The 21,138-nt window shown below is 36.5% G+C and overlaps 4 protein-coding genes and 1 pseudogene across 8 annotated transcripts; 3 read left to right on the forward strand and 2 right to left on the reverse strand.

The window, feature by feature from the left end:
* Positions 1-116: 116 nt before the first annotated feature.
* On the reverse strand, positions 117-1,351 carry LOC140012995 (vacuolar protein sorting-associated protein 55 homolog; the record flags this gene model as incomplete). The annotated part of the gene is made up of 3 exons (XM_072061842.1): positions 117-760; positions 882-966; positions 1,306-1,351. Coding segments are annotated over 3 exons (324 nt in total), but the record flags the coding sequence as incomplete, so codon positions are not given.
* Positions 1,352-3,252: 1,901 nt separating this feature from the next.
* Positions 3,253-6,720, forward strand: LOC140012583 (disease resistance protein RPM1-like). Its single transcript, XM_072060823.1, has 2 exons — positions 3,253-3,391; positions 3,559-6,720. Exon 2 carries the CDS (start codon positions 3,639-3,641, stop codon positions 6,519-6,521), a length of 2,883 nt encoding a protein of 960 aa, XP_071916924.1. The 5' UTR covers positions 3,253-3,391; positions 3,559-3,638; the 3' UTR covers positions 6,522-6,720.
* A 600-nt stretch (positions 6,721-7,320) lies between these two features.
* On the forward strand, positions 7,321-7,984 carry LOC113703898 (uncharacterized; annotated as a pseudogene).
* Positions 7,985-9,915: 1,931 nt separating this feature from the next.
* On the reverse strand, positions 9,916-12,527 carry LOC113703895 (vacuolar protein sorting-associated protein 55 homolog). 2 transcript variants are annotated; one of them, XM_027225402.2, is made up of 5 exons: positions 12,301-12,527; positions 10,962-11,089; positions 10,787-10,826; positions 10,379-10,463; positions 9,916-10,266 (listed from the first exon to the last, which is right to left on the reverse strand). In XM_027225402.2, the coding sequence occupies exons 2-5, from the start codon at positions 11,058-11,060 to the stop codon at positions 10,074-10,076; spliced, it is 417 nt and encodes a 138-aa protein (XP_027081203.2). In that variant the 5' UTR covers positions 11,061-11,089; positions 12,301-12,527; the 3' UTR covers positions 9,916-10,073. The 2 variants fall into 2 exon arrangements, with proteins under 2 accessions (XP_027081203.2, XP_027081201.2); XM_027225400.2 differs by having other exon boundaries at positions 10,962-11,092; positions 12,301-12,496.
* A 1,316-nt stretch (positions 12,528-13,843) lies between these two features.
* LOC113703115 (uncharacterized) lies at positions 13,844-19,324 on the forward strand. 4 transcript variants are annotated; one of them, XM_072061931.1, is made up of 9 exons: positions 13,844-14,186; positions 15,088-15,230; positions 15,337-15,408; positions 15,564-15,709; positions 15,822-15,936; positions 16,022-16,102; positions 17,190-17,327; positions 17,873-17,960; positions 18,840-18,978. In XM_072061931.1, the coding sequence occupies exons 1-9, from the start codon at positions 13,925-13,927 to the stop codon at positions 18,878-18,880; spliced, it is 1,086 nt and encodes a 361-aa protein (XP_071918032.1). In that variant the 5' UTR covers positions 13,844-13,924; the 3' UTR covers positions 18,881-18,978. The 4 variants fall into 4 exon arrangements, with proteins under 4 accessions (XP_071918032.1, XP_071918030.1, XP_071918031.1 ...); XM_072061929.1 differs by having other exon boundaries at positions 13,848-14,186; positions 18,881-19,324; XM_072061930.1 differs by having other exon boundaries at positions 13,848-14,186; positions 15,103-15,230; positions 18,881-19,324.
* The last annotated feature ends 1,814 nt before the right edge of the window (positions 19,325-21,138 follow it).

Here is a 21,138-nt window from a genome sequence, read left to right on the forward strand (position 1 = left end):
GTAGCTGGGGCTATCTTCTTAGTGTCATTGCAGTTACATGATGGTTCATGAAGTTATGTATTCTCAATATTCGGCTAAACTCGGTTGAAACAGAATAAAGAAATAAGGATAAAGAGGACACAGTTCAATTCTTATTTGTTAAAGATAGATGGATCCTTTTGCTTGTAATGTTCCTGGTGGAACCAAAACATTGAAAGTTTTCCATGCTTTGTCTTGGCTACCAATGAGCACTGGTGTGTTTGTAATACAACATTCTGGTCAACTTCTGTTCCATGGTTACAAATTGCCTGCCTTCAGGAGTGTCTTTGATATTATGGCTATAGTTCCTTCAGAAATTCTGCAACCTTGTACATTTGACACTGACAGCAAGTGTGGCATCTGATGCGGTATATGACCTTAATGGCGAGATTGTTTAATGTGCAACTCAGGTATTCATTCACTGAAAAAAATAACCACTCTTGTATTTACAAAGCACAAAATGAGAGGCAATGCTCAGCTATCAAGAAAAAGGCAACTTCTACGTTTTCCGCACAATGGAAAAGTTGAAATTTTTAAAGAGAGTCGCGTTCAAAGGATGCTATAACCATCATCTTCGCTCGTTCCAATGAAACACACGATTGCTAGAACAAATGTGAAAAAGGATGAGAGCTCCATTGCCATTGCCCCCCAGCCAATTACTCCAGCATGCTTTAAGATGATTGGTATTGCTATGCTACCAACAGCTGAAGCCCCAGTTAAGAATTTGGTCACGTCTGCCCAGCTGTTGCCACATTGCTCATGAAAACCAAATAAGGCCAAAAAAATCCATATAAATGAACTTGAATAAAAGCATCTCATCAGAGAAACAGTGCGGAAGGGAAAAAAAAAAAAAAAAACCTTACCCACTTTGAGATTCGGAGAAGAGAGATGAAGTATCCGAGCCAGCCAAAAAAATTAAGGGCATAGGTAGAACCACATACATTATTACTGCAAGCAGACAATGCAATCGTATAATCGTCAGACACTAAGGAAAGTTGTTGTACCATTTTGAGAAGGCATTGATGTATCAAAATTAACTGATTCTGAACTACAAAGGGCTTCTTGGATTAGTTTGCAGATCAGTGCAGATACTCATCTTTTGAGACAACATTCTTAACTGTTAATCTGGTTTCCACATTAAATATGCCCAAAAGAGCAAGTTGCACGAAACTAGATTCCTATTTTATCAAAATGGCAGGAGAATTCCAAGATATCACAGTCATATGCAGAAGCCAATTATCAAGAATAGGTAATCGACATCGTGCCAAAGATCCCACATTCTTGTACCTGTTAGCATTGGCCACCAATTGTTGTACAAAGCACATTCCTGCAACAAAAGTCAAAGCGATAATAAGAAGCAATGACCGTGAAATAAAAGCCACAAGGCATCTTGCAGCTTCCTTATCATAGAACACGTAATAGATATAATTATATAACTAACGCTGCGATCAACACTAAACTTACCAATATCTGCAACACAATCCCCCCCTGACTTTATGATATTAATTGGTATTTGATTGAGTTAAAAAAAAACTTAAATTTTCCCTAAGCAGTTAAAAAAGACAGCTGCAAAGATGATATAAATGAGACATTAAATTAATTGACAAAGTGCAGGGCATAGAAATAAGCCACGTCATGATTGAGTGGTACAGCTATTCTAACAAATTTGTAATCCTTAATTTTAAAGAAAATTGATTATTTTTAATTTACTCCTTACCATTTTCTGCAATACCTTTTTTTTTTGTTGCTAAATTTGCATGCTGTTCATACCTCTTAAATCAATACAGTTCACATTTCTTTGACATTACAAATACTAATTGGTCAGCAGAAATTAGTTCCATAGAGTAAGGTTTTTATTTCTTCGTTAATGAAATCAATGATGTCCTTCCCCTCGTAAAGAACCCACAGTCTTTTTTTTTTGTCACTTGTCATCATCTATATTTACATCTACTTCTAGTCCTAATCTAACCTATATTAGGGGAGGTAATCCAACAAGGTTACGGGAAATCGATGAGAACTAAACTACCATCGGACCATATGAGTACAAAGCACCCATATAAATCTTAAGCATAACCACATTAGGTGACCACTTTTGATGGGAGGCGAAGGTTTGAACATTTAAACTCCCACCCGCACTAAAAGTGATGATCAACTCCCTAGTTAGTTTAAAGAACCCACAATCGAACGATGCTCCTTTTTATCTTTATCCGACCAAGGGGCCCACGGTTGAAATAAGGTTCCGAAGACAATTGTGGGCGACCAGTGTCTTCTTAATAGCTTCCGTGATTTTATATTGTGGCCGGTAAGGCAGCTCCGTCCCACCGCCACCCCCTCCCCATCCCCGTCCTGCTTTTCTGACGGGCTAATAAAAATTTATTATATAATTTTATTATAATTAAATTTTAATAAATAATTAAGTATTAAAATATAAATATATCATCAAATTATTATTCATTATAATTTTACAATTAAAACTTATAAAAATAATCAAACAAAAATTATTGAATGCAATCTAATATGATGAAATAAATACAATTAAAATAGTTAAATATTTACTTTTGACAGAAATACAATCACTAATTCATTATTTTACTTGTACTTTTTTTTGAGAAAAAATATTATTATATTAAGTATAATTAGAGATTTAGTATAAATGTATTAGTAAATTTAATATAACAAATTAATAATTGCTATTAGTATATATATTATTAATATAACTGATAATGATATTATATAATATATATAACTAATAATATTATTATTATAAGTTTATAATTAATTAAATTAAACATTTTATATATAATTATATGTACATATATATTTATTTTTTTTAAACGGATGCCGGGGCGGGGTAGCCTCCTGCGGGCCATCCTTTTGCCATCCTTATTAGTCTTGAGTTGCTTTTTCTGTTCCACTCCGAAGAAATTCACTTTCCTCTGCATCACATGTTCCTGGAAAACTCATAGCTGGCTTCCATTTGATTCGGAACTGTCAATTTTCTTTTGGGGTGGGGTTTTCTTCTCATTCTCTTGTGCTCTTTCCACTTTAACTACTCAAACACGCGTTCATGTCTATACTGTAAATTCTCTTGTGCTCTTTCCGTTTTTATTACAAATACTAGTTGGTCCAAAGGGTCAAAAGAAAAAAAATGCAGAAATTAGTTGCATAGAAGGAGGAGTTTATATATGTCATAATGTCAGCAGAAGGGGCAAAACATTTTGCAGTAGTTTATTTCTTCGTCAAAGAAATCAATAATGTTGAACGGTGCTCCTTTGTTATTATCCGACCAAAGGACCCACAGTTGAAAGAAGCTCCTGAAGACATGTGCAAACAGAGTCTTCTTAATAGCTTCCATGATTTTGTATTGTGGCAGGTAAGGCAGCTTCGTCTTTCACAATCAGATGTTTCTTGCTTTAGTTTCTTCTAATTGGTTAATTCTTTCTTTTTCTGTTTAACGCTGTTTTTCTTTTTGATAAATACTGCACCGAAGAACATCAGCTTATGAATCTGTATAACTTCCTCTTCCTTCTTCCTTTCAAGATATTACAACTGGACTGTCCTATCCTATAAACCAGAAGCCGCCTTCCCCGACATTCTTAGGTTAAAAAGGAAGACTGAAAATGGCAGCAACTGTTGTCTCTTTTGTTTCAAATCATCTCGCAACCTTACTCCGAGAGGAGGGAAGCCTATTGGGAGGGCTTCGACAAGAGGTCCAACTAATCAAGGATGAGTTGGGGCATATGAAAGCTTTCCTCAAAGTGGCTGAAGCAAAAGAAGATGATGATCCCAGGCTCCAAGAATGGATCAACCAAGTGCGCGAAGCTGCTTATGACATTGAAGATGTTCTCGATGAATTTGTACTTCGCTTTGCTGGCTACCGACATCATGGATTCGGTGGCTCTCTGCAGAGAATTCTCAAAGCCAGTAAGAGCTTGCGAGCTCGTCATCAGGTTGCCAGTGAAATTCAAAGCATAAAGTCCAGGATCAAAAATATTTCAGAAGGACGTCAGAGATACCAAGCCGAATTTGCCATCGACGACCGTGTCGCTGGATCGTCAACCATGACCAATTCATGGCGCTATAGCAGGGATGATGCACTTCTAGTGGAGGAAGCAAAATTGGTTGGCATTGACCAGCCCAAACAACATCTGATTTCTGAGCTCCTGGAAGGGGATGATTACCAACTAAAAGTTGTTTCAGTGCTTGGAATGGGAGGACTCGGCAAAACTACCCTAGTGAAAAAAGTCCATGAAGATCCAGATGTTAGAAAGAATTTCCCAGTTCGTGCCTGGGTAACCGTCTCTCAAACATGCGACTTTCCAAAGCGCCTGAGAGACTTGATTTGGCAGTTGCACAAGGAATTGAACAAATCAGTCCCACAATTCATCGAGTCTATATCTACCACTGAGTTGAAAGAATTTGTCAAAGATTTTCTTCAACAAGTTGGAAGGTATGCAATTGTGTTCGATGACGTGTGGGACGTGGAATTTTGGAATGAAATCAAATTTGCACTGCCTGAGGGTAACTACGGCAATCGTGTAATGCTGACAACACGAAAAGCCGATGTAGCCTTTGCCTCTTGCACAGAATCTCAGGATTTTGTCTACAAAATGGAGCCACTATCAATTGAAGATTCGTGGACCCTATTTTGTAACAAGATCTTTAAAGGAAATCGTTGCCCTGATCACCTGATGGATGTTGCAAAAGCTGTATTGGATAAATGTGACGGTTTGCCTTTGGCGATTGTTGCGATCGGTGGGCTCTTGGCTTCGAAGGACGTGAGCAGAATAGATGAATGGGAGATGATTCAACAGAGTCTTGGGGGTGAATTAGAAGGCACCGGTAAGCTAGAGAGAGTTAAAAGAATACTTTCTCTGAGTTACAACGATCTGCCTTCGCATCTCAAACCCTGTCTGTTGTATTTAAGCATTTATCCGGAGGATTATCTAATAGATAGCAGAACACTGACTCAATTATGGATTGCTGAAAGATTTGTAGAATGGAGAGAAGGAATGAATATTGAAGATGTAGCCTGGGGTTATTTCAATGAACTCATCAGCAGAAGCCTAATTCAAGTAGCTGAAGTGTTTTATGAAGGATTGCCCGACAAGTGTCAAATCCATGATCTATTGAGAGAAGTTATTCTCATGAAGTCAAGGGAACAAAACATGGTGACAGTTACTACTGGACAACCAATGACGTGGCCATCTGAGAAGGTACGCCGTCTAGCACTCCATAGTAGTAGTAACAGCAGCAACATCCAATACCACCAACAAAGACAATTTTATTCCTTTGAACACCTTCGATCATTCATCGCAGTTAGTTTCACCAACCCATTACTGTCCAAAACTTTCCTATCTGAAGTTCTAAGGAGCAGTAAGTTGCTAAAGGTTTTGGATTTGAGAGGTGAAGAGATAGAGGAAACACCAAATGAGATTTTCAGCTTGTTGCATCTCACATATCTGAGCCTATATGGTACAAAAGTGGCAAGAGTCCCGAGAGCAATTGGAAAGCTTCAACATTTGGAACATCTGAATTTGGGGAACACTGGAGTTAGGGAATTACCCGTGGAAATCCTAAAGCTACTAAAGCTTCGGCATCTCAGAGTATATCAACAAGTTGATCCCTCAGATAGTGATTATGGATATCATGGGTTTAAAGGTCCGTCAAAATTGGGAGGGCTTCTCGCTCTACAAAGGTTAAACAGCATAGATGCAAGTAGTGGGTCTGTAATAGTTAAAGAGATAGGAAAATTGACCCAATTAAGAGTGTTATATATTACACAGTTGAGAAGAGAAGATGGAAAGGAGCTCTGCTCCTCCCTTGTCAACCTCACCAGCCTTCAGCAATTAAGGATTGCTTCAGTTGGAAAAGGTTATGATTTTGAGATAATCGATCTAAATCATCATCAACATTCTCTTTCTTCTTCCTCTTCTTGTTCGTTTCTTCAATCTCTTCGTTTGCTACTAGTGCGTGGCCGCTTAGAAACGATGCCAGTATGGATCACTCATCTTCAAAACTTGGTAAAAATAAATTTGAGCTGGAGTAGGTTAAGGGCAGATGAGGATCCGCTTAAATCCCTCCAACATTTGCCCAATTTGGATGCAATTAATTTCTGTGGATGTTACCAAGGAGAAGGGTTATGTTTCAAGGCTGGAGGGTTCCAAAAGCTGAAATGGTTGTGGTTAAAGAAAATGGAAGGGTTGAGATGGATGGCAGTGGAGGAGGGTGCATGCCCTCATCTCCAAAGACTAATTCTTCATCGACTTCCATCACTAGAGGACTTACCTTCGGGAATTCAGCACTTGAGCCATCTTCAAGAGCTTTATTTGTATGAGATGAGTTCTCAACTGATGGAAAAGGTAGGGAATCAAAAGGAAGACAGTGAAGATTACAGAAGAATAGCACACATTCCTGAAATTGACATTGGTTTCTATGCCGATGATGGGGAATGGATAATCCGCCGGCTGTGGGGGAAGAAGAAGAAAACAATCCTTGCCTAGCACTAGCAGCATCCCGTGGCTTTCCTTTCTCTTCTTCTTCTATTTTTCTGAGAAGTTTCTGATGTTTTCTATCTTCTCCACTGCGTGTAGTATGGTGCATTGCATCGTCATCTTGTTCATAAGCTGCATTTTGTTAATGTATTTTTTTTTAACTGTTTTTCTTTAATTTTAACTTCAGCAAATGAAGCATTCTTACCTACCTCCCCAAATAAGCACTTGTAAGTACAGGAATCAATTTGCCCATAAGTCTGCATAAAGATTGCAATGCATATAGCATTGTGCGAAATTTGAGAATGACAATCTTCTTTTCACTCTTCGATTTTGGATAACAAAAGGGTCTGATCCCAATTTTGATTTATTTCTAAAAGTTTCTCTAGATTTGCCAATTTTTTAGGAGCATAAAAATGGGATTTAAGAAGCTCCTCAAGTTAAGGGTGATTTACAAATAAAGGGTGATTTACAGCGGATGCAGCTCACCAAAGAGTTGAAGGCCAAAATGCATATAGCTTTCTAGATGCATTTTTCCAAACCAGATAGAGAAAAATAAAAAATGCATCAATTTTCCTTGGTTTATTATACAGGGAAATAACGAAAGTCTAAATACTACATGATGATCTAATAGTTAAATATCTTCTATTTCTGTCCTAAAATAGGGATAATTGCATAAATCTTCTCTGAGGTTTCCGATATTTGCAGTGACCTCTCCTGTAATTTAAAAAATTACATTGATCTTTTCTGATGTTACTAATTCTTTATAAATTTAGTCCAAACGATTAAAATATTATTTTAGGGAGTGAAATTAGAAATTTGTATCAAATTTGTCTTCCACCATTGCTAATAAAAATGGAAAGCCTGGAACCCCTCCACCCTTTCTCTCTCTGGAAGTTCATCTTGTAAGCAACATAACTGATTCACCACCAATGGGTATTTTTTCATGGTTCAAGGGAACCAAAAACGATACCAACTCCAAACCGGCGACCCAAAAATCCGAACCGGTGAAAACCCAATCCGCTTCTGAAGTTCCCGGCATGAACGGAGCACTGGAGGTCCGGCGGCCCGGCCCACCACCAGTTATATCACCGTTTTCGAATTCGGTTCCATTGCCGCTTCTGCCGATAAGGTCACCCTCGCCGGCTTCTGCCCTGTTTCCCACGAGCTCGAACCTTGCCGCTGGGAGATTCTGCCGGCTCAAGGCTCCGACGCCCCTCAATTTCGCGTAGTCTTTTGACGGAAAAATAGTTGGCGAAAAAGAAACGGAGAATTTTCAGCTTAGCTTTTGAGGAAATGGTGAGGAGGAGTAAAATCCCAATCCTGAGTAGAGTTTCTTCAGTTCATATGGGTTTTTATCTATATTAAAAAAACAAAAAAGCTTGTATATTTTTTTCTCTTTCATTTTTGAAGTTTCTCTGTAATTTAGCTCTGTTTGACACTTTGATTAGAATATGATAAAGACCTTTACTGCACTTGTTTTTCCCTTTTTTTTTGGGTTGGGTCCAAATTTGGGTACTATTGGCTTGAAAACATGAGGAGGAAGAGGAAAGAAGTAAATTTGTTGTGATAGATTGGTTATTGCGTTGTTGGATGATAGATGCACATTGTCTTCTGTTTCCTGCAATTTGCTGTTGAATTATTATGGAAAAGGGCGCCCTTGAAGCCCTAATCAATAAAGGGTTCAGGATTTTAGGCCAAATGTGAAGGGCATTTGGACTGACGTTTGTACAAAATGTACCAGTATGTGTACACGAAATTACATTTCACGCATGAAGGTCTTCTATAGATAGCCGAACATTGTGCTTTCTTTGTCAAATAAGGTTCGAGCATGCCCTGTTCTTGAAATTTTCCCTGTTATTAACAGGACTTGACAGAGTGGAGAAGCTGTAGATTTGTTGGAGTCCTTTTATCTTGTTTTACAATGTAAGAACTTGGCTTTTCTTTGCTTAAGAGTGTTGCAAGGAAGGATGAGATGGTGTGAGGGCTTTTATAGACTCTCTGTCTAGTAGTTTAGATCTGCTTTGTGTTTGTGTCTGTGATTGCGTTGGCAGGGTTGCGAGGGGGATGGAGGATGGGGAGTGTACATGTTTGTGTATTGTGTATGTAACTATGTAACTATGTCTATGTCAATAAGGATGAGCTTGTATGAATTGGTGTACCATGTAGAGCATATACCAAGTTATGTTGAAATATATGTGGGCAGAGAAAGATTTGAGCCTAAACTCTTCATGCTTTTTAAGTTGCTTTTACATTTGCTTGGTTTGTTTGTCAAATAAAATTGAAGCAATTGCATGCATTTTTTACGTTTGACTCTGTGATTTGGATTCTATATTGTGAGGGAAGGGAGACTTTAGAAGCTTTTGGTTAATGTTAAGTACCAAGTAGAAGTTTTCAAGGACTGATTTGAAAAGTAGAATGGATGACAACAATACATGTTTGCCAGATATTAAGGAAAAAAAAGGCATCGAGGGTGTGTAGTTGCCTGTTTCTTTGGAAAATTCAGCTATGGAACAAGCATAGAGGGCGTGATAATTACAACATTAAGTTTTCAGATTTTATTCGGTTTGTCAATCATGTCCTCCCCCCCCCCCCCTTCTCTTTCTTTGGCAAAGTTATGCTTGCGAGTGTTTATTGGATTGCTTAATGACGAATGAACGATTGTTATCACAGAAAAGAAATACAAGGTCAATATTGCTAGGCTTCACTATATGGTCGAATGTGATGAAAAGTATGTACTTTCCGCCATAATGAGGAAAAAGTAGTCCAATTTTTTTTTTTAATGATAGTGGGAATGCAGCAGTTTTGCTTTTTGTGGTTAAAGTGGATTAAATAGCATTTGCTCCTAGAAGTTCATAGTTCAAATTTGCTGCAACTGATTGTAGATACTTTAATACGTTATCGTGACAAAAAGTGTTATTGTAAGCTATCAATTATCAATTTATCATCATTCCTCTAGTACATATTCCAAATGTAGTGTCTAGACTTGCACTTAAGCAGTGGTAGCTGGGGCTATCTTCTTGGTGTTATTGTAGTTACATGATGGTTCATGAAGATATGTATTCTCAATATTCAGCTAAACTTGGTTGAAACAGAAAAAAGAATAAGGATAAAGAGGACACAGTTCAATTCTTATTTGTTAAAGGTAGATGGATCTTTTTGCTTGTAATGTTCTTGGTGGAATCAAAACACTGAAAGTTTTCCATGCTTTGTCTTGGCTCCCAATGAACACTGGTGTGTTTGCAATACAACATTCTGGTCAACTTCTGTTCCATAGTTACAAATTGCCTGCCTTCAGGAGTATCTTTGATATTATGGCTTGTTCCTTCAGAAATTCTGCAACCTTGAACATTGACACTGACAGCAAGTGTGGTATCTGATGCGGTATATGACCTTAATGCCGAGATTGTTTAATGTGCAACTCAGGTATTCATTCACTGAAAAAATAACCACTCTTGTATTTACAAAGCACAAAATGAGAGGCAATGCTCAGCAATCAAGAAAAAGGCAACTTCTACGTTTTCCGCACAATGGAAAAGTTGAAATTTTTAAAGAGAGTCGCGTTCAAAGGATGCTATAACCATCATCTTCGCTCGTTCCAATGAAACACACGATTGCTAGAACAAATGTGAAAAAGGATGAGAGCTCCATTGCCATTGCTCCCCAGCCAATTACTCCAGCATGCTTTAAGATGATTGGTATTGCTATGCCACCAACAGCCGAAGCCCCAGTCAAGAATTTGGTCACGTCTGCCCAGCTGTTGCCACATTGTTCATGAAAACCAAATAAGGCCAAAAAATCCATATAAATAAACTTGAATAAAAGCATCTCCTCAGAGAAACAGGGCGGAAGGGAAAAAAAAACCTTACCCACTTTGAGATTCAGAGAAGAGAGATGAAGTATCCGAGCCAGCCAAAAAAATTAAGGGCATAGGTAGAACCACATACATTATTACTGCAAGCAGACAATGCATTGATGTAACGAAAGTTGTTGTACCATTTTGAGAAGGCATTGATGTAACAAAATTAACTGATTCTGAACTACAAAGGGCTTCTTGGATTAGTTTGCAGATCAGTGCAGACACTCATCTTTTGAGACAACATGCTTAACTGTTAATCTGGTTTCCACATTAAACATGCCCAAAAGAGCAAGTTGCATGAAACTAGATTCCTATTTTATCAAAATGGCAGGAGAATTCCAAGATATCAGTCATATGAAGAAGGCAATTATCAAGAATAGGTAATTGACATCGTGCCAAATATCTCACATTCTTGTACCTGTTAGCATTGGCCACCAATTGTTGTACAAAGCACATGCCTGCAACAAAAGTCAAAGCGATAATAAGAAGCAATGACCATGAAATAAAGGCCACAAGGCATCTTGCAGCTTCCTTATCATAGAACAAGTAATAGATATAATTATAACTAACGCTGTAATCAACAGTAAACTTACCAATATCTGCAATACAATCCCCCCTGACACCAAAATTGCCAACATAGCCAGCTTTCCTGTTTGCAAACAAGCCCTCACATATCCCGGCACGTCAGCCATTATAACCTTGCTCAATTCATAACCATGAACTGCTGAAAGAAAGATCGTAGAATTGCAGTTAGTCTCAAAATAAAACAAGCAATAAACATGAAAATTCAGAAAATTGAAAACAAAAAAGACCACCCATGATTGGCAGTGTTTGGGTGATCCAGGAACGAAGGACTTGGAGAACTAACAGTCGAGTAGTCACTACAAAAACAGCCAAGACATGTTGTTTTGTGGTCGTTACTAGGACTGAGGCATCAGAGATTCAATTCAGAACAAGTTTCTGGAGTCTATTCTCATGAATTCATTCTTCATTTGCTCCATTTGTGAAAGGAGGAGCAAAGTGCATTGGGGTTTGGCCTAGTGTCAACAAATTTGTTATCACAACAAAAGTCCAATTGAAATGCATAAGAATCTGGGAATAGAAAATGAAGAAAATCACCATCATACTGCAATAGTGATAATGCATACTTAGGATGGCCACATGGTTAGAGTTACTTCGTCTTCGTTTCAGATGAGAAAGTGAAACAAAGATTAATTATATTTGCTGCTTCAAGATCTTAATTACAAAATATCTTATCACAGAGATAGCCAGAAAATTAGCTTTCATACATTGCTGAGAAAAGCACACAGAATGGACAGCCAGAAAATGGACACCAAGCAATTACTACATTATTCTACCAATCAATTTTTCATGAACAACAGTCCTCTCTTCCAAACATCGAATTTCCATTTCAGTCACTAAATCTCTTAACAAACCTGCTTCCTTTGTAGGCAAGTTATGCAGATCAAAACATCTAAACTACAATTCAAGTACATTCAAATTTAAAGAGCTCTCTTTCCCCCTTAACTTCAAAAATTTTTCGATAATCATGAAATAGGAATGAATCATACCACAACTCACAACCCAAAAGGAAACTTATTTCTTTTTTTCTTTTTCAGGTAACAGAAACTACTTTCAAATTCTCAACTCCACCTAAAAACATTAAAAACCAAAGGAAAAAGAGATCTCGCATGAACCAAGAGACTGTTTGTTTCATCAAAATGCATCCTTTAGCATTTAGTCAATGCACCTCACAAAATACAGAAAAAAGAAGTATAAAAAAGAACAATCCCAGATGGTATTCAACTAAATTCAAGGAATCAAAGCCGTAAAAAGAAAAAATCAGGAATACCCAGACGAAAAAATAGTATGAAACAGAGACAAATCACAAAACAAAAAAAACACAGAAATATAGGTAAATTCAATGCTTACCAGAAGGGAAGGGTGGATTTCAGGGAGGCCAAGAAAACTAATGGGGTTTCGGATTCTTGGGATTCTCAGGTTTCTTTCATTTTATTTTTTGCCAGTATTTCTGGGTTTGATGATGCCTTTCACGCAATTGAATCAGTAGGAATGACGAAGTACGATGGAACCTTTTCGCCAGACACTTTTGTTGTCTCTTTCGGATGGGATTTTCGGACAGCTAAACATATGTTTTTAAGTTAAACAAGAACATGATTCGAGTTCAAAAAGAAAAGGAAAAAACAAAGGGGTAAAAGATGAATATAGATAGTGTTAGGAATCGATTTGTAATTTACGAAAAAAATTAAAGATCAATCATCACAAAAGTAAAAAATTCTTGTCATGAATTAAATATGAAAATCTATTTTCATTTGAAATTTGATGAAGGATTTAAAATTAATTCAAATAGCTACAGTTGTTTGTGTTATTTAAGAGGTATTTGAATTTATAGTTTATAAATTATTAAAATATATTTTAAATACTACAATAATTTGTAATTTATAAATTTAAATACCTTCTAAATGATTTAAACAACTAGAGAGATTAAAAAGGATTTCAAATCCTTTAATCCAAATGCAGTGCTAGTATACTTGGATTGTATAAGAATCATATAAGAATCAAAAGCAACCAAGGAACTTCATCGAAAATGATTGCACCCTTTTGAAATAAATTATAAAGGTTTGACTAAAGATAAACAAAAAGAAAAAAAATAAAGGAAATGATTTATGATGTACACTAATTAAGAATTTTACTAGAATTTTGAAACAAAAGGCACATGGAAATGCAGTTAGAGCATTGATGTCTAACAATAATTATAGATTCATGGAACAAAAATTAAATATTAGGAATTTTTCTAAATAACATGACGATATAATATAAACTAATAGATGTTAATTATTTTTTATGTTGTTGTATAAAGAGAATAAAAAATGGTAAGAGCAACAAAGTGGGATCCGAACAAAAAAGGAGATAAAGCACTAGTATGTAAGATTTTTATTTTGGGGTATTTTTAGCCTATATGACATCATTGGCATATGCAATAAATATTGTAAAACACATTTTTTTTTAAATGTTATTGATGTATATACTGAAAACAAGAAATCCAAATTATAATGCTACAAAGATAGCTCAAAGATGTTTTTTTAATTTTCGGTGTATTTAGCCTATATTACATCAATCGAATATGCGACAAATATTATAAAAAATATTCTTTTAAAATTTATTGATTTATACATTCAGAAAAAGAAATTAAAATCATAATGCTTCAAAGATAGTTCAACCATAAGGAGCCATGCATATCAAACGCATACAAGAGTAAAATTAAAAATTATTCAACCTACATTTTTGTTAATTAAATTGTAATATTCTCTTTTTTTATTTGGGGTTCATAATTAGGTTAAACTTTTCAAATTATTTCACTAAAAACGGGTAGGAAAAGGTATTACTTGTATCATATGGTATCCAAAAATAATATGCTAATATCTGGGGGGGGAGTAGTATAAATCTGGAACTTCCATGAGCCGCTGTCTTAACCTTCCCCCAACTCTCCATTTTCCCTCTTCAATTCTTCATTCGTAAATTCCCAATTATTTCCATGGCTTCTTCTTCCAGAAAACGCCCCAAAACCCAAAACCCCCATTCCTCTTCTTCTTCTCCTTCATCATTTTCGCAATACTCCATTCCCGAACCTTCTTCCGGCTTCTTCCCATCGTCAATTTCCGAGTTTTCAAGGCTCATAGCCGTCGTCACGATCGCAGCCTCCGTCGCCTTGTTTTGCAACTATTTAGTTACTTATTTCAATCAACAGCCTAAGCCCTTCTGCGATAGCGGTGTTGATGTCGGCGATTTTCTCTCTGGTGAGTCTGTGGTTTGCTTTCTTCTTCAATTCAGCTGATCACAATAATTTCTCTTGTTCTTAAATTTTATGTCTTCATTGAAAAAAAAATTTATTTGTTGTTCCTTGGTTTTATGCTAGTGTACTAATCAATAGATTAAGATGAAAGGTTGGAAATTTTGATGGGGGAAAAGGCAGTAGTTCTGATTTTTCTTTTTTGGTTGTTTTCTGGACTGGTTATTTAAATTGTAGATGACTGGGTGAAGTTATTAAATGGCGAAAAAGAAATAAATGCAGGCAATTTTTTTGGAGGAGTTATGGCATTTCTTGGCTTTCTGTTGGTGATATGATATTTTATGATTTTTAGCCATTAAAGAATGGGCCTATATTATATTATGTACTTTATTTTTCTTTGGTCGACTAGTATTGATGTTTTAGTTGAAGAAAGAGTACTTGTAATTGCATTCCTTTTGGAAATCATTCAAAAATCATGGATGATCGTTTCCAGTTGTTCGTTGAGAGTTCAATAAGAAATATTGGTGATGCATTCTGTCGTGGACTCTCCTGGCTTTATGAATTTCCTTTTGATTTTATTTGTACACATTCATAGAGATTCCTTGACTTATAAGAACTTATTGACCCAAGAGCCTGTTTGAAATAATTAACCCACTCCAAAAAACAATTTTAATCTTGTTGAAAGATATGTATCAAAAGCTTGAAATAGACTATTCCTCTCAATTAGGCTGGTTTATGCTTCTTATACTGAGATCAATGCTTAGGCCTTCTTAAGTTGATCTGTATTGAAGTAATGCAGTTAATTATATGACTGAGGACTATCACCTATTTCATATGTTTTGAGAATTAGAAAACTATTCTTAATTGTGTTTCACACCTTTACTGCTCTCTACATCTGACATAACCAGTCTCCATAGGTGTAGATAATTGTGAACCTTGTCCGAGCAATGGAATATGTAAAGATGGAAATCTGGAATGTGAACGTGGCTACAGAAAGCAGGGGAATTTATGCATCGAGGACAGAGATATTAATGCAGCGGCAATGAAAATTGTAGGTAAAACTGGGTCTGATTAATCTGTCATATCAAGGGCTCCAGAAGCATCATCTTTTTCATTCTTAACAATTTTAAAGCAACCGTCTTTTAATGTAACTGCAGTCGGAGTTGGTGGAAGTTCGCTTGTGTGAAGCTTATGCCCAATATTTGTGCAGCGGAATTGGCACCATTTGGGTCTGTACCTCTTGCTAAGTTCAGTGATTCATAAATGGAAAAATCTTCCTTTTTCCCATAGGAAGTTTCGTTACTCTTTTTCGATGTCTGAGTTTGCTTCTGCTAATTGATTGATGCAAAAGAGATGACTATTGCCTGTTATCAACATATCTTAGGTGCAAAAGGATGATTTGTCAACCTATATTGTTGAACATCGTGTGATGGAAGATTATGGCTTGGATCAATATGCATATGCTCATGCAAAACTGAGAGCAATGGAGACTATTCACAAGTTGATGGACAGAAGAGGTTATACTAGTGGGTGAGCTGCTGTTGACCTTTACTAACAGATTTAGCATGAAACAATACTTGCAGTATCCTGATTAACCAAATTTATTGAGAATCTGGCCGTATTTCTTTGATTCTGTTTGTAGATCTGATGAGTTCAAGTGTCCTGATTCTTTAGTGGAACATTACAAACCGATCACCTGTCGCATCCACCAATGGGTTCTCGACCATGCTTTACTTTTGGTGCCAGTTTGTGCAGTGGTATTCCATAATATAAACCAGCATTTAAAAGTTTATGTTATGGTACCAGAATGTTAAAGCTTGTTGACAATGTTGAGATTTACAGCTTGTGGGAAGCATATTGATACTGTTAAAAGCCCTCCGGAGACATTACTTGTTAACTAGAGCTGAGGAGATCTATAACAAGGTAGAAATAGCTTTTCTCTTGCTTGTAGCATGATACATGGATTATTAAGTTATTCCACTTTTAGCTTTGCATTTCTGGTAAAGTTTGTTCTCCGTAAATCGATTTTCTTAGTTTTGGAGGTAAGAACCAGAAAACCTCCAGTCCTTAATTTCGTAAGCATTGCATTTGACCTTCACTATACCATGGCATTCATTTGCCTATTGTACATACCATGACATTCATTTCATTTATCAATCATGAAGGCAATATAATCTGCACGTGTCCCCTTTTTTTTGTTAAGTGCATGTATGTGTGCCTTAATTATTACTTATGGACAGATGTGCTTTAGGTGCTTTGAAACAATAAATAGATGCTTTCATTTTAATGAATTTGTGCTATATATTAGCGTAAAAATTTACCTGAACAAGTGTAATGCTATGTCACTTCTTAGCTTCCTTGTGTGCCTCATGACTCCTGAGTGCTTTAGTGGAGAAATAGGAGAAAATGGGTGTGAAAATTCACATTAAAAAAAGGAAAGGAAAGAAGTATGTGCACCATATTGAGTTCCATACATAGTCATTTAAATACTTATATTCCTATAATGTGTTGACTTCAAGCATGGCTTCTGTACTTCTTTGCAGTGGGGGTGGTTGTTTTTGTGTTATAGTAAACAAGAACAAATTGTGAACCCCTAAAAGTACATGTCTTTTTGTTATTGTGGTCTACCTGTTTACCTTGTGGTAATTAATGTTAACAAAAAGTCTGACTCATGAATTCTGCAAGTACTAATGAATTTCGTTTGCTAAGTATGATCATTTGTCTACTTGCAATGGCTGTGATGACTCCTATGGACTCTGGTCATCATTCCTTTTGGGGTTGAGCATGCGTTGTGGTAGCCACTTCTGCCTCATCCAATATTCTAGTTCATAATCTTTTGGAAACTCATTTAAAAACTACTTTGTGTACAGAAATTATTTCTTAGTAGGGTGGTATGCTACGACCATTGAGTCATGTGATTTCATATATTATAGACTTGGTGTTTGGGCTCGCAAGGCTTGCTGAGCTCAATTATATTATACGTTCATTGAACTGTTGGTAATGATATTAGGTTTGCGACTTACTTGAAGAGAATACGTTGATCTCAAGGAGCATAGATGGTGAGGGTGAACCATGGGTAGTTGCCTCTTGGTTACGAGATTATCTTCTTTCACCCAGAGAGAGGAAGGACCCCCTCCTATGGAGAAAGGTACTTATATTTTCTGGAATTGCATTTTTAAAAAATAATTAATTGTGGTATTGCAATGCAGTTAGGTAATAGTCCTGATATAATTTGCCAATTGGAGTTTCTATAGTTAGATTATATTAATGAGACGAGACTCAAGGGATCAGTAACACTCGGAAGTTTGATCATACAAGGTTTTTCCAAATGTTTCAAACTTAAATTTCTGCTGCAGCTAACTCCAGAATGAGGGCATCAATGTAAGTTCTTAGGAAGTGTTTCAAATGGAGCTTTTGTCCCGTAAACAAGAATGCTTTTGCTTTTATGAATGGGATGCTTAGGTTTATTCTCATGACACAAAGTTGTTTCTACAGAAGATTCATACACGGGTGTTGCAGCCCCTCTTGACAATGCTGTTTAGATTATACTTTCCCTTGTTTTCCGTCTTTCTAGGGGTTTAGCCATTTTGTTATGTGATCTGTAACTATTGTATCTGTTAAACATCAAATATGACCTCCTTTACTGACTTACTTCAATTGCTATATTGATAATCAAGCTGAGGGTTTTTGTAGGTTGAGGAGTTGGTTCAAGATGATTCTCGTTTGGATCGCTATCCAAAGATGGTAAAGGGTGAAGCTAAGATAGTATGGGAATGGCAAGGTAAGACTTTGGTAAAAGTTTGGCAGGCATTCCCAATAAACCAACTAATGTCCTTATTTATTTTGGTGAACTTATTAAAGCATTGTTATTCTTTGTTCATTGTATAGTTGGAAGTGATTTGTTTCTGTTTTTGGTTGGAGTATGAACCCAGCATGGAAGAAAAACAAAACATAATTGGAGCAGGAGTACAAGGGTTGACCCAAGGAAGTTAGTTGATAACGGTTTTATTGTGTCATACACTCAAAAAGAATAAACGCCTGTATACATTCAGAAAGATAAATACATGTATGCAGGCTCTGCCATTGAGTGGAAAACAACCTGGATGAACTTATGAGTTCCTAGGGACATTTGAATAAAGGCAATATCTCTCTCATTTTCCCCAGCCCTTTAGGTATGTAGATAGATTCCTATATTCTTGTTGACTTTGTATCTGAGAAAAGGCTGAAAACCAGAAGTTCATTTAAATACTGGGCAATAGGCCAAAGTTTCTTTAGAAACTATTCAAGATTCTAGGACATATGCTCAGTTTTCATAATTGAAAGCAGCAACTTGAAGTTCAGCCCATTTGGGTGTGAATTCATTAAGAGGGTGCTCCATCCTGTGCATATGCATCTATAGTTTGTTGTCTCTATCTGGTTAATTCTGTACCGTAGAAATCATCTCAATAAAATGCTGAGTTAAACTTGCACCAGCCAACGTCCGCAGATTAGAAAATGAAAGACATTTCTGTGTAAAGACTTGAGAGACCTTACATCTAACACAACTCTGCATGATAGTGAAGTTTTATGTTTAGCTGGCCCATAGAACCACAGTCCACATGCTTTGTTTCTGCCTCTTTGCAGAATTTTGCTACTCATTGTTGCATGTTTCTGGTTTCAGTTTGTTACCGTTTTCATGATGAACCCCTCTTCCTTGTATAGTTGAAGGTTCTTTGAGCTCCTCTGGCAAGAGGAAAAAGACAGAGGAAAGCACGCAGAGGTCTAGCAGACTCAAGAATTCAACTTCTAATGAGCAGAGCTTCCGATTCAAGGCTGGCGAGCCTCTGAACTGTTGAGTTTTGATAAGAAGCAAAAACACTTGGGTGTTGTAAACAACTGAAAGTGTTCTCCTTTACACGCTATATTAGTGGTAAATGCACGTCAGTTTTAGAGAAGTGCATTCTGTAAAATGTGGATGATCTTGTATAACTCTTTTAGTTTGACTAGTACAGCATCGACCAGTTCTGGCCCATTCCCTGGGGTGTGCTAACCCGGTGGTCGGTTTTGAGCTTTGTCTTTTGCTTGTTTCAGAAATGAGGTTTTACCGTTTTAGTAATTTTGTAATGGCTAGTGTGGACCATTATAGTGTACATGGTTCATCTAAAATTGGCGGTGAAGTTTTTTTTTTTTTTTTCCTTTTAAATGTCGTATGGTGCCCTCGTATTCAAAACATCCTACAGTAGCAACTAGCAAATATTACGAGATGCGTCAAACCAATGCTGGTTCAGCAACTGATGGTACTTTTACAGACTAGTACCCTTTTGTACACCGAATTGAAGCTCCTCTCTACGGGGAAACAAAATGACCCAAATCTGCAGTTTGTCTAGGGTGGCATGGATGAGGCGCTTCTTTTTTTTTTTTGATAAACGAAAGTTTCGATAGGTTTATATTCGATCATCATCACAGGTCAGGGTATGTTTTTGGAATCATAGGTTCGTTGCAAAAATTCTTACGGATAATTCATCAATATAACTCTGACATCGGCGGCGAAACTTGAACACACGAACTTTCACGAGAAATAAGGTGTTTCAATGGTGCATTAATATATCAAGGTGGAAGGCACGTTCATATTTAAGGCATACATTTTAATATGCACAAAGGCCATGTCTGGATTGGCTCCATCTTGAAGATTGAAGACCATTACAAGTAGTGGATCTGAGTCTGAGGCCCTTAATGAGGGCAGCGATCAAGTATGGGGCACAAAGAAGTGTCGGCAGAGAATATGGCGCAGCACAACTGGCAGCTTAGATCCAGCAACATTCCCTATAGTTCAAGAAAATTGATCCTTCATGTCATGTATTATTGGATCTTATGGATCAAAAATAGACTTTCATGTGATAGTCATTTCCTTTTTGGTCCTTCTTTCTTCTGCTGTGTGTGAATGATATTGAGGTATACTAAATGCACTAGTAGAATATATGGAACAATTTGTAGTCAACATTTTTGTGACGCAATTAGATAGTTCACACTTCACATGTCACGAGCCCCACCATATTGAAATATTGAGGATTGGAGATTTCTAATAAACTACATAAGTTATTGGACTTTAAGTTTGATGTATGTAAAATTGGTTTCAAAGTACGAATAGGGTTTACCTTTTATTTTATCACTGGTTTGTTTGGATTGTAAGTTATTTGAGATATTTTTACTGTAGCACTTTCTGTGATGTGATGTATGTGAGATGAAAAGATAATTCGAAAGGTAAAAAGGTGTATTGGAAATTGTAATGATGATATAAACAAATATATTTGGGGAAACAAAGGGCAATCCAAACAAGATTCAGAATTGATGTTTACTACATTAATCTAAGATAGTGCAATATAACATAACCCTAAACAATATGACCTTCAAGAAGCTTTATATTCCTAGGATTGCAAAAATTCGTTCTTAAGATTAGCCCGTTTGAATTGCTATTTTCAAAATTTTTTGTAAAAAAAATATAGTATAACAATTTGATGTATATAAAATAAAAATATAATTAAAAAATATGCTCGCGAAAAACGTAAAAATTTTTCTGCAGAAAACTAGAACTATAACGGCTCCACCAAGCCTTCAAATACAGTTGAATTGAAAAGGACATTTAAGGTGTCCATGCACAAATAGTTCAACAAAGCTGTATAGAAAGAACAGCAGTTTAATAAGTGAAAGGAAAATCAAACATTGATAACACCAGTGTTGGATAAACTGTCATAGCAACTGATAGGGATAGATTAGATGGGGATAGTTAGATTTGTTCCCTGATCCCCGAGTTTTTAACTCACCGACAATGTGATGCCACTCTAGTTTTGTTTTCACCAGACGATTATTTTCTTTTGTAGTATTTAACTGTCTAACATCTATATCTTCTTTTACTTTTACTACTACTGTAACATCTCAAAATACTCTTTTTCACTCACTACATTATTGTTGTTGCTGATAGA

The sequence above is a fragment of the Coffea arabica genome, chromosome 8e (genome assembly GCF_036785885.1).
Source record: "Coffea arabica cultivar ET-39 chromosome 8e, Coffea Arabica ET-39 HiFi, whole genome shotgun sequence".
Taxonomy (NCBI): domain Eukaryota; kingdom Viridiplantae; phylum Streptophyta; class Magnoliopsida; order Gentianales; family Rubiaceae; genus Coffea; species Coffea arabica.

Excerpts from the sequence above, each read along its gene's own strand:
- LOC113703895 (XM_027225402.2), bottom strand. The coding sequence starts at position 11,060 with ATGGCTGACGTGCCGGGATATGTGAGGGCTTGTTTGCAAACAGGAAAG. Across the intron at positions 10,464-10,786 it reads TTGGTGGCCAATGCTAACAG|TAATAATGTATGTGGTTCTA; the intron begins GTACAAGAATGT and ends GTCTGCTTGCAG. Across the intron at positions 10,267-10,378 it reads TTCTCTGAATCTCAAAGTGG|CTGGGCAGACGTGACCAAAT; the intron begins GTAAGGTTTTTT and ends ATGTGGCAACAG.
- LOC140012583 (XM_072060823.1), top strand. The coding sequence starts at position 3,639 with ATGGCAGCAACTGTTGTCTCTTTTGTTTCAAATCATCTCGCAACCTTA.
- LOC113703115 (XM_072061929.1), top strand. The coding sequence starts at position 13,925 with ATGGCTTCTTCTTCCAGAAAACGCCCCAAAACCCAAAACCCCCATTCC. Across the intron at positions 14,187-15,087 it reads TGTCGGCGATTTTCTCTCTG|TCTCCATAGGTGTAGATAAT; the intron begins GTGAGTCTGTGG and ends TGACATAACCAG. Across the intron at positions 15,409-15,563 it reads GCGGAATTGGCACCATTTGG|GTGCAAAAGGATGATTTGTC; the intron begins GTCTGTACCTCT and ends AACATATCTTAG.